The sequence below is a fragment of the Anguilla anguilla genome, chromosome 11 (assembly GCF_013347855.1).
Source record: "Anguilla anguilla isolate fAngAng1 chromosome 11, fAngAng1.pri, whole genome shotgun sequence".
NCBI lineage: Eukaryota > Metazoa > Chordata > Actinopteri > Anguilliformes > Anguillidae > Anguilla > Anguilla anguilla.
The window spans coordinates 28432205-28444614 of NC_049211.1; the positions used below are offsets into that span (position 1 = coordinate 28432205).

Sequence of the window (12410 nt, forward strand, 5' to 3'; positions counted from 1 at the left end):
GAGTCCTCTATATCCTCCTTCCTTTTTAACTGCACTCTTTATTGTAAATGTACAATTACCCTATGCCATATTTATCGAAGACATTCACCTATGTCCATTTAAGTGTGCCCAGACAGTGTCTGTAATTGTAGTCATGGAGAGTAACTATATTTGTAAAGACCGAGGAGGACCCATATTGACATGTATGAAGAGTAGCCTCTCAGAACGGGCTCTACGGAGTGAGTAATTAGGCTATATAGAACACCTCATACAAGCAACATACCCCAACAGCAGCGTAACTGCATCCATCATATTTTAGTGACGATGGTACAGTCCCGGCATGCATTCAACTATATTTTTATTTCCCCCAGTTTCTAGTTTGCCTTAAATTTTTTTTATCTTTATTTTTATTTACCCAATGGAAAATGATTAACCCCAGGGTTTGTAAAGATAAGCAATACAAGTGGTTTTGTGTTACAATGAGTTTTTGGATGACCTGAGAAGTAAGGTAGCCTATGCAAAATATGAACACTGACAGAAACAATGACGCTAGTTTTAACGAGTTGCTTCTTTGCAGCAGGCCTAGGTCCTAGCACTGCCGGTAGATTTTTGTGGGTAAAGGAATCATTAATGAAGTAACTTAATTGCATTAGCTGACTAGAGAACAACAGATGTAAGAGATGTTTTGTTAACACTCACATTTTAAGTGGGCTACAATTTGTCTTCAGTGGGCCTATTTCACTTCAGTCCTGGATTTCACTTAGATTTTAGTCCGCACTTTAAAGAAGGAGAATTTTTGCAATTGAAGCTATGTGAAAGCAGAAGAGGCGATACTCTGCATTTGTTTGCTTCTGTTCTATTACCATTAGATGTGAAATAGGCCCATTTGCTGCCCCATGTCTTTTGACGCTCTAGGCGGTCAGAGTTGCCTACCCCTTGTAGTAGGGAGCTAATGGTAATAAGGTGTTAACTTGAGGAACCCTGGTCAACATAAACACGTCCCATCCCTGGTGAAATGAGACCATTCATGCCCCCTCACGTCAGAGTCGCAGTCAGTCAATGATGTCCAGTTTAGATAGTAATAAGCAATATATGACAATCATGTACAGTGGAGGAATCTCAAACCAGAGATGCCTCTGTCTCTGCTTGTGGCAAGTACCTTGGCTACCCGGGCCTCTCTGAAGCCACCCTCTGTAATTTAAACAGGGACTTGAATAGTATTTTCTGTTATGAAAATGATTGGTTTGCATAATACACTTGAATTCTGAGGACAAACCACTCGAGACAGCACAATTGCTTTAGTCAATTCAGATGAATCTGTCATAAATGAAGATGTGCAAGCCAGTTTTACAGCAAAACCAGGAGACATAACAGTGGTGAAATTTTTAGCTTTAGAAACTTCTTTTCTCCATTTTTTTAAAAATGGTGACCGCTTTAAACCTTGAACTCCTTCAGATTCTGCGCACAACCCTAAACTTGCACGTTGATGTGTCATGACTCACAAGTCACCCTCGCTACATGTAATTCAAACAGTGGGTTGACCCATGTGGCCTTTTAACAGTGGAAGGTGAGAATGCGCATCTTACTGTGAACTTCAAAGTCCCAAAGGCAACAACACATTAATATGTGAACAGAAGGACTTGAGCATCCTTTGTGCTAAGACTTTTACATTAGGCTGCCAGATATATTTGAATGCCTTTAAAGTGTAAAAAGCTAATTTCGCAATGGTCATAGTATGTACTCAGAATTAACTAATACCCAGCTGAATTACTGGAACTCATGTAAAATAACTAACTTCTAATACTGACACATACCAAGTACAGTGCACAAAACCTTTTAAAGTCAACTTTAGCATAATAACATCTGAGGAAATATACTGAGAATTACATTATAATTACTTTAAAATAATCTTTTGTATTTTAAAAGTAAAAAAATGAAATGAAAGGGAGATTGTTGTTTTTTTAAAGTTTCTTTTACTTTTTAGTTAGAAGCAAAGATTCTAGTTTCAGTTTAATTTAAATTTCTTGGGAAACTGTGTTTCGTATTGTTATTAGAGTGTAAAAATGTTTTTTTGAGGCTCATTTTAGTTTCAGTTTTCATTAACTTTGCTTGGATGAATACACTACATATAAATTAATAAGTTTCTCTTAGATGTTTATAAAGGTTTTGGCCAAAGAGAGTATGTCTGAGTTTAAGGACTATTTAAGTGAAAATTTTTATTTAAGTTGCCGTGAAAGATTCATGTATTGGTTATGTTTAGAGATGACTTAAACATGAATTAAGTTCCCTTGTACAATATTTTATTTTCAGTTGCTGAGGAGCACATCATTGTAAGAAAAGGGAATTCATACATACAGTATATTCATTACCTTAAGTGAAGTATACAGCATTTTAAAGTTTTACTTTGGCTTTGGTTTGACAAGGATAAAGACATTTGTTGCGTCCAAATCAGTGCCCTGCCATACTATTGCATTGTTGAGTACACTGGATGAGAAAGTTAAGTATGTGAAAATTTCTGTAAATGTGGTATACATAAAATCCCCAAAAGATATACTTATTTCTGGGTTTTCTCTGAGTACATTTCAGAGCATACTTTTCAGGAAGTACTTGAACATTTTGGTGCCATAATTATGATGCGCAGCTTCACTTTAAAAACTTTTTCCTTCAACAACAACGAAAAGTGAGCAAGGGCCGGACATCTTAACAACATTTCCACAGTATGGTTGAAAAATGTGACAGGAGCCAGAAAACCGGGCTTAAGTGCAGGAAAGTTGATTTAGAGTTTTTTATACCATATGCAAGCTGAGAAACAGAGCTTCAAATAGATGTATCATACATGGAGATTGGAAAATTACTGAGGAAGTTGTGCTATTTTGAAGTTAGATATTTATGCTGGATGGGCCGCCAGAAAACCAGAGATTTTCACTTCCAAAGATTGACAAGGGATTCCCACAGTTTTGTGACATATTTCCTTAGCAACCATGTGTTTAAATAGATACCAGTTACACCAAATTACACATAATGCATTGGGGTGGTATATTCTACCTATTTGATGTTGAATGCATAGAATACAAATATTTAAACTGCTTAGAAATCAACTTTAATGTAGGTTGAAAGCAGAAGTTGGGACCCTCACTGCCTCTTGTTCACACCCACTCAGACTTTGAATTAATTTATTCAGCCTTAGTCACACCCCTCTCTTGAATAACAATGATGCCTTTGACAAGCTGTCAATAGCTGATGTCCTACTACTCACCAGTGAAAAGAATAGTACTGTTCATCATTCTGAAAGTAATTAAGCTACCACAAACTACTGGGAAATGTAGCTACTAGAGCTTAAATAGATACCAAATTACACATAATGCATTGTGGTGGTATATTCTACCTATCTGATGTTGAATGCATGGAATACGTAAGGAATAAACCACGACGGGCAACTAGAAAGGTTACAATTCCTGAAGGAATTGTGTGGTTTGCTTCAAATTCCAACTGGCACTGTCCTCAAGCCTCAACGCGGGTTGTAGCTGTGTGTCCGTAGCTTCTACTCTTGCGTGCAGGATAGCATCCGTACGCGCTAACTAGGTTAACTAAAGTAGGCGAAACGCTAACATGTTAAGATGTTATCTTCTGTACAGATGGGATTTCTGTGAGTTCCCGCATGTTTGATGAATGGTGCTACTCGTTTCAGCAAGGCATCAAAACGCCTAGCACGCATTCGGAAATAAGAGAAGTGGACCCATACCATAAGTCAATCAAATTCATCTCAATAGCTGTCTTGCTTTTTAAAATCGCACGGTCATGCACTATGCAGCGTTTTTTCCAAGACCCCCTGAAACCGGGTTTGAATGCCAACTAGTTTTATGATAGGTTCGCCGCACTTGTTACCTAGCCAACATTAAAATTCAGCTGGGTTTTAGCTGAAAATCGTCCCACGGCATGCATTTTATCCCGGTTAGCTAGCTAGCTAACTAACTAATGAATTATATTAAAAACAGCGGTTAATATAAACGCAGTCGTTAACAAAGATAATGCGTCCCGTAGCCATGAGTTAAATACGGAACGCCTATTCTAATGTCCAAATAAGAGACGATTCAGTATTTTGCGCGATGGTTGGCAACCCTAAATGAAGCCAGTAACTAGAACCGTGATTCAACGTTGCCATCAATTGCGAAATTGGTCACTGAAAAAGGGAGGGGACGTAACAACAATTCAAAATCGAAAGAATAATGTTGTTGTTTTAACTTAGAATTTGGATTTTGTAGCGCATTGATTTTAGAACTGTTAAAAGGCCGAGGTATCCCTTTACTTCATTTACTTTTACCATGTCAATCCATTCGTTCTTGTCACTGGCACTATCTAAATTTAGCTCTGTAATTTGGCGGAGAGCATTAGCCATGTTACCAGCGTTGTCACACATGATAGAATCTCCCACGACACTGGTAATCACTCGTAAAAAAGTAGACTAGATTCTAAACAGCACAAGGTATTTCCTGACTACTTATGCAGGAATGTCATGCGGAATGGTCATTAATATGGATGTCCCGCCCATTGTCCTGCCCCCTCGCAACAAGCAGACAGAGAGAGAAAGAGAGTTTAATTATTTAACTTTTTCTCATGTTTACCGATAAAATACGAGTTTGATATTAAGGTATTATAAAGTATACATGTTTAAGAAGTCATTTCTGCAAAGAAACCGAATTTTGGTGAAAGTGAAAGTGAAGTGTTTTCAACTAAGACGCGATTTCTGGAGAATCACCTCGTGCAACTTATGCCTGGGTTCAGTGGCTCCTGTCACAAATAGTATGAGGGATATTTTTTGCATACTGCATGTTGCGCACTGAACAGTATGCAATTAAAGGATCACAGTATGCTAGTACATAGTAGGCTACATAGTAACACAGGGCACAGTAGATAGGGTTCTGATTTGGACGCAGCCCATGTTTCCACTACCAAGGTTTGGTATATGTATTTGCTTGGATGTATTTCATATATCATATTAGTTGCTCACAGCCTTTTTGTATTGTGCCACTAGCAAAGTAACCTATGCCTCCACAACTTTGATTATAATATGCAGATACATTTCTGAAAGGTAACCTGTATTTTGTCACAAGATATATTTCAGTATGCTTTGCCCACCTCGTTCTGCCTGCTTCCTCGGATTTCACATTTAACTGCCACCCTTCTGTTTCTCCTGTCTGGTCAGTATTTTCTTAAAAATGAACTCCGTCCTTTTCCTCTCCTGCGTGGGGAAGAAGGAGGCGGAGACCTTCCTGCGGGCCCTCCTGACGTAGACCTCCAGTAGCACCATAGAGTAAGCCAGCAGGTAGAGCAGCCCCAGGGCGACAGTCACCCCTGCATCGGGCTCGGACGGCTCTAGAGTGCAACGCTCTGACATGAAGCCAAAGTTCCAGCCGTAGTCCTTCGTAAAGTTCACTTTGTTTTTCCTACTGCAGAACACTATGCAGGTGCTGGGGATGAAGAGCTGCACCTGCCAAAAAATGTGGGGAACAAAATAAACAATGGGCACTCACGCAAAAATAAAGCCATCTCTTCTAATACTTCCAAGGATGGGGCAGTATTTCATAAATACATATTTGATATATGCTGTTGCTTTTATGTGCTTCATATATAGTGTGCTTTTATGTGCTTCATATGGGACATATTTTTTCTTGATTTGTTTCTGTACTCCACAATTTTATTTTTTTAATGTAAGGACATCTTGTTAAAATGTTGTTTAAGTGCACATCCTCTGCTTTTACATTTTGGTTTCACCAAGTAGAAATGACACCATTTTATACATAGTCCACCATTTCAGGACATCATAACATTTGGGACATACTAATTAGTGGTGGGAATTATGGTTACTTTCAGGGACTCAAATCATTTGATTTGAAAAGTCATTCAGGGATTCATTCACCGATTCCCTCACTGCTCTCGTTCCGACTCCCGCAAGTGAGAAGGGAAATCATGCAGTGACTGGTTCCGACTTCAGACTCTTATTCACTGACTCCAGTTCCTAACGAATGAGAACAGGAGTCATGCAGTGACTGGTTCTGACCTCAAATTCTCATTCTTCGCGAACGAAAGAGAGTTGTGCAGTGACTTAAAACTGTTGTTGGCTGAAGCTGTAAACCAATTTCTTGTAATTTTACTCAGACGAGTGTTTGTCATTGCAATACAATGACATTAGGGGAAGGAAGAGCAAGGGGCCAGCTTGAAACTCTTTATATTTCCACATTATAAAGAGAGTCTATGCTATAGGTTTTTTATTATACTTTATTCATAATTATTTTTGATGTCAGATGATGCCCCCCTAGCACACAGGCAAATATATTGATGTTTTATTTCTTAAAAAATGCTCTGACATCATATCTTTGCACCCTCACTGGCAACTGTGCATGTGTGTTGAGTGAGGAATTCTGTTTTCAGTACTGCTACATTACTACTGCTAACGAGGGATTACATTGGATTTGACTCGACACTATTTCAGGTGGTTGCTGGGCATTTAAAGCATGTCCTTTTCTGATCCTAGTGTCACCAGGTTACATCTGCAGTGCTTAAAACTGGGATATCGGTATGGCCTTCCTGATCTTCAGGAAACAGCAGGTGCTCTGCTGTACCGATAGTATACTTTCACTATCACATAACGTTAGTATGGCCAATTTCTGATCCAGGAGCACAGCTTGTGTTCCATCTCCATGCTGGAGGCATATCGGTATGGTCCCCTGATGTTTCAGGAAACAGCAGGTGCTCTGCTGTGCACATAATTTAGCGTTTGTCTCTTGGATGATCTGCTGTTTTTGGGTTTTGGTATTTCTCCCATTTAGTAGGGGATATGTATTGTGATCCCTGTTAGGGCACACTGGTGCATGGACAGACATAGCTTATTACAATTAAAAATGACCAAGCCACTCAATTTTAAAACAAGGTATATTGGTGTTGTAAATGTAAACAACACCAACAGATGTTGATTTAAAAAAGATGAATATAAATGATCACCCTGGGGGGCTTCTGGCCACAGGTACAGGGGGCACCTTGCCCTCCTTTACATGATTTTCTAATTTTGTTATAAAAAATAAGTGATTGCCCACTTTTTATATTTATTTTCCCTAAAAGCATATTGATGTAAACATAAACATTATGTAAATATTAAACTGATATCCAAATGCATCTATACCCTACACCTCATGTAGAAAATACAAAATGACTAAACTGAAATAACACAGAAATTATTGATTAAACTTCAATCATCTTGTATTTTCACAATTAAACACATTGAAATATCGATATATTGCTAATTTGTAGGTCAGACTAAGAAGTATGGAAGACCAAATATGACCAAATAAAAAAAATCTATTGATAGTTAAATAAATAAATAAATAAATAAATAAGCAATAAAATAAATATCATAAAATGATATGCTTATTATAAAATAAGCAATGAAATAAATATCTATTAATTATTTTATGTCTCTTTTATTTCTTGATGTCTTTATTTCCGAAGGACACTTTGCACATTGGCTCTTTTATCACGTATTTATTTTTATGCATATTTATTTCAAGGCCTATTTAATTTCACTCATATTTATTTAATTGCATATTTATTTCAAAACAACTCTGCCTGTCATTCAGCATGGAAGGAGCAGGGGCTACGATCCTGTTAACAGTGCAAGAATAGGCCACGCCCCCAGGATAGAGTTAGAATTAGCATTCAGAGGATTTACAAGATTATAAAAATGTCAAGTGGTTGTTGTGTGGTGGGCTGTACAAATAAGGCCAAGACCATTGTGAAAAAAGTCAGAGCCAATGAGTAGGAAAAAAGTGATTCATACCATTAGACCTGACCCACTGAGCACAAGCCCAAATCTAGCCGTGTAGAGAGTTGGAAGTCTAGGTTGAGAGATATTTTGATATAAACGGATTAGCTCCTATTTAGCTCAGGTTTTACCCGGATATTGCCTGGCTGTGTCTTAGTTGGCTAGAAAACTTTCACTTTTCAACCAAATGTAGCCGAGTTTTCACTAAAGATAATCCTAGCTAACCTACATCATGAACACCTCATGAAATAAATGGACGTTAAATAATTGATTGATATTTATTGCATTGCTTATTTATTTACTTCATTATCAATTTATTTAATTTTGTTACATTTGGTCTTCCATATATTAGCGGTGAACTATGGTTAAACACAAAGTGTCGATGTTCAGTATCACACATCTATATTTCCTAGGCAAAACAAGTAGCTAGCACAAGGAATTATGTATCTTAGTAAATACACAGACAACATTAATGAGGTCCACATACCTTGTAGTTTATAGTGATGGAGATTGACGAGGGTGGTTGGTCCAAAAGCAAGGGTTGACCTGCTTTAACTAGATGACAAACCGCATGATCCATAACTACAATAAAAACCACGACAACAAAGTACAACGATACTCCCGCCAGCCGCAGTACACATTTCAAAAATTCCTGTTTAGAAATTTTATAGCTTGTTGAAGATACCATGTTTTTCATATCACTAGAAAGTATCCCATTTTCGCGTGCCATGTGCTCCAGTTGCCCAGTAATGTATATGTTGTCAAACTTTACATTGGTTAGGTATGTGTTTAAGTACAAGGCTGATTCAACAAATAGGTAAATGACAAAAAACGCAGCAAGAAGCCTGTTTGCCACTAGTCGTATGTCCTCAACGACTCTTTTTATGTGGGAAATGTCATTTTCTATTTGCTGACTGACGACCACAAACCTCTGTTTGACTTGGGACACGTTAATGTTCGTGTCGTGATCAAATTCCGTCAAAAGCCTGGGCACTAAAAAATCGACTTTCCTCGCCTCCTTGACGAGGTCCCCTTTCGCTGTATTGACAAGCTCCGAAGAGTTGATAAGACTTTGGGCCAGGCCGCTAGCGGTGCATTTCAGGACGTGCGCCACTACGCCCACGTTGGAGGCGATGTTGGGAATGACGTTGAGCGCCAGGAGCATCATGGAGGTGGAAATGATCAGCTTGCGCCCCTGTTTGGTTCCGAGGGAGGGCAGGATCAGGGCGAGAGTGCAGCGAAGGGGGTGAACCAGGGACAGGAGGAGAAAAGCTGCCACGGCATAGAAGCCGGCCACTGTGGCCGACGCCAGCTGGTCATATCTCAGGCACTGTGACATCCAGTGGAAGAGAAAGCCGCCTGTAACCATGGCCACAATGGAACACAGGCACAGGAGGGTCAGGCCTTCCCTGATGGTCTCTGGTGCAGGCTTCGAGTACGCATCCCAGAAATAGCATAGGGCCGGTTTTATCCTCCGGTAAGGACCTTGCCTGCAAATGCAAAAAAATGCCAAATTGTTAGCGTTTTTAGAAGCTTCCGGCTAAGCTTAGGTCAGTTTAGCCTGGGGATTAACTCATTACTCTCAAGAAAAATGTGAAAAGTGTGCTCAAATTGTGTGCACTTGGGTCAACAGTGCGATCCTTTCCCATTTATCGACGTGGTAGGGGATGGTTACTACCCAGATTTTAAATTGTTCAGAATTGTTCACAAGCTCTGTGCTCTATTTCGTTGTACTATGGACATACCCAGATGCAGTGGCATGCATGGGGGGGGGGGGGGGGGGGGGTGCTCTGCGTGGCAAAGTGCCCTTTTTAAAAAACCTTTATTTTACCATTGTAAGTCTGTGACCTAAAGGGACACTTCTATGCTCTGCGTGGCAAAGTGCCCTTTTTAAAAAAACCTTTATTTTACCATTGTAAGTCTGTGACCTAAAGGGACACTTCTATGCTCTGCGTGGCAAAGTGCCCTTTTTAAAAAACCTTTATTTTACCATTGTAAGTCTGTGACCTAAAGGGACACTTCTATCCTTCATTTTTGCCCTAATGTCACACCAGACAGGTACTAAGGTCACAAGGTACCTGGGGCAAAAACAAAGCGTATTTTCTCTACCATGGTAGCACCAGAGGGGCACTTCTAGGGCACCTTATTGGGCAAAACTGAAGCTGGCAAGTGTCCCATTAGGATACCTCTTTTGCATTTTCAGATTTCAGTTTCCTGGATCTTTAACATTCCTTTAGAAACACATTTTAATGGGTTAATGCTGATGATCAGTGAATTTGTAAGTTAGATGCAAGGAAAAACATTGATGGACTCAAATTCATGATATTACACTGTTTCTCAGGGCTAAGACTTTATTTGGCTAAATACCAAGTAAGGCCCATCCAGATACTATAGCCGCGTTTCCACCAAAATTACCCGGAACTTTCAGTCCCAGGAACTACTTTACCAGGAACTAAAAGGTTCCTTCAGCCAATGGTTGTCTGCGTTTCCACCGGGGTCTAAAGTACCGCGAAGATTAGGCAAATTAGCCCACTGTCGTTGTCGTCGGTCCATCTGTCATATGATTTCTTCTGTAACCCCATACTACCACCGAAGTAGCCTACATTATTTTCTAATAACCGGGACAGCCCAGAGGGGTTTATTCCACATATATACAACGGGTTACCAACAATGACTATATATGGTTACTTTTGTATTTATTGATTTTCATATATCCTCTCAAACACATTAATTAACAGCAGAAAACATGCACACGTTGTAAACAATTTGCTGTTTTATTACTTTCTCGTCGTCAATTCCATATAGGCTAATCGCAAAATGACAAGAATAGAACGAAAACTCGGACTTGCGTGAAAATGTAAATTAGTAGTGGCACAGCCACCGTTTGCTTTCCTTCGAAGTTACTGCTAGCCGAGCAGCGAAGTGTGCCCTCCAGATGCGAACCATGCACCATAAATGAGTCCATAGTCTTCCTGGTCTTTTCGTGGAATTGAAAAATGGCAGTAAAATTGAGTAAAATTGCGGCAGTCTGAAAAAGCTAAAGGGAAGATTACTAGAATTAACCTGTTATTTTACCCGGATAAAAAGTGCGGAAGGTGATTTCCAGTTTGCTTGTACTGTATCACCAATGTTAATTATGCAGAACTACCGCATACCTCATGTAACTGTATCAAACGTTTTGAGTCAATTACAACGGGCTAACAAAAAAGAAAATCCGGAAGAAAATATTCAGCAACCGAATTAATCCGTTTGAATGTTTTGGTAGCCTACGTAATATGCTGTCCCAACACGAATGCTTAGCATTTTATAAAACGAATACTAAAGCAAGAAAAGAAGAAGAGCACACGTTATAATTCCAAGACGTTGACAGGCTATAACCAAACGTAGGCTACTGCGCCGCATAACATACAAGTTTGATTTGAAGTTATTATGAAAATAAATTGGTTTGCCGCTGCATATTTTCAAACATGGCGGGTAATGGCGGAAAATAAATACAACACAAATGCTACGAGTACTCGACCAATCAGAAATGTTCAGCGCTGCAAGCTCCACCCAAAAGGTTCCTGTACTTTCGGATAGTACTACCCCCCGAGCAGGAACGTTTTGGGGGGTAAAACAAAGCCCCCAGAACTAAATTTAGACCCTAGTTCCTGCGGTGGAAACGCACTGAGTTCCTCAAAAGGTTCCTAGTTCCGGGGTATAGTTCCTGCGGTGGAAACGCGGCTTATTAAGCCCACCTTTGTAAAACATAGGAACTAGAAATCTATGCGAATGATGATTACTATGGTATGAGAAAGCAAAATAATATACAGATGCAGACAACATGAACATTTTTTCAAGACCATAAGATTGATAGTTTGATCAGAGGGCTTTGTGTTCATTTCATTTTTGTGTACATTCATATTGACAGCTTTAGTCCCTCATGTTGTAGGTATACTAACCTGAAGATGATTTCAGCCAGAAGGTTAGTGCTATACATCATTCTTTTCAGTCAGTACAAACTGTTAAAAAGTTGAAAATGTTTTTAAAAGGGACCATACCTGAAAGCATGAGTGAAGCCAGCCCATCTGTTAAAAAATGCCATCTTTTGTGCGGATTGTTGATGGTGTATGCAGAGTCCTTGCTTCGGAGTGAAAAAGAGAACTGTTCTCCTCACAGTCACTGTCACACAGCTGATCAGCTGAGCAGTTAGTGTGCTCACACATGGGCAAAATGACTTCTCTCCTCATCACATGCGCATGTATACGCATGTGCACACGCTCACGCACAGAAACTCATGATTTGGTCACTTCAAAGACAGTTGATGATGCAAGATGTTTCCACACATTGACCTCTCTTTAGGCAGCATCAGACTCGAATTGTCTGTTGCAGAAATATATTGTTTTTGTGCACCCATGCTACATAATGTAAAACACCCTTATGCAACAAACAAAAGTAATAATTCAGGTACTGCTTTCCCAAATATGTGCATTCTTTGTCTATTTGTGTGAAAAATGACACAATAAATGGCTGATGATATTTTCATAATTTAGCTCTGCATTTCAGTGATATGAATGCATAGCATGAAAATATTTATGAAATAAGGAACAGTTACTTCAAATGTACAATATTCTGC

At 39.3% G+C, this 12410-nt stretch overlaps 1 protein-coding gene across 1 annotated transcript; it reads right to left on the minus strand.

The window, feature by feature from the left end:
- Positions 1–5146: 5146 nt before the first annotated feature.
- Positions 5147–11914, minus strand: ocstamp (osteoclast stimulatory transmembrane protein). Its single transcript, XM_035382237.1, has 3 exons — positions 11836–11914; positions 8283–9285; positions 5147–5467 (listed from the first exon to the last, which is right to left on the minus strand). Exons 1-3 carry the CDS (start codon positions 11877–11879, stop codon positions 5147–5149), a joined length of 1368 nt encoding a protein of 455 aa, XP_035238128.1. The 5' UTR covers positions 11880–11914.
- Positions 11915–12410: the final 496 nt, after the last annotated feature.

Excerpts from the sequence above, each read along its gene's own strand:
- ocstamp (XM_035382237.1), bottom strand. The coding sequence starts at position 11,879 with ATGGCATTTTTTAACAGATGGGCTGGCTTCACTCATGCTTTCAG. Across the intron at positions 9,286-11,835 it reads GGCTTCACTCATGCTTTCAG|GCAAGGTCCTTACCGGAGGA; the intron begins GTATGGTCCCTT and ends TTGCATTTGCAG. Across the intron at positions 5,468-8,282 it reads CCATCACTATAAACTACAAG|GTGCAGCTCTTCATCCCCAG; the intron begins GTATGTGGACCT and ends ATTTTTTGGCAG.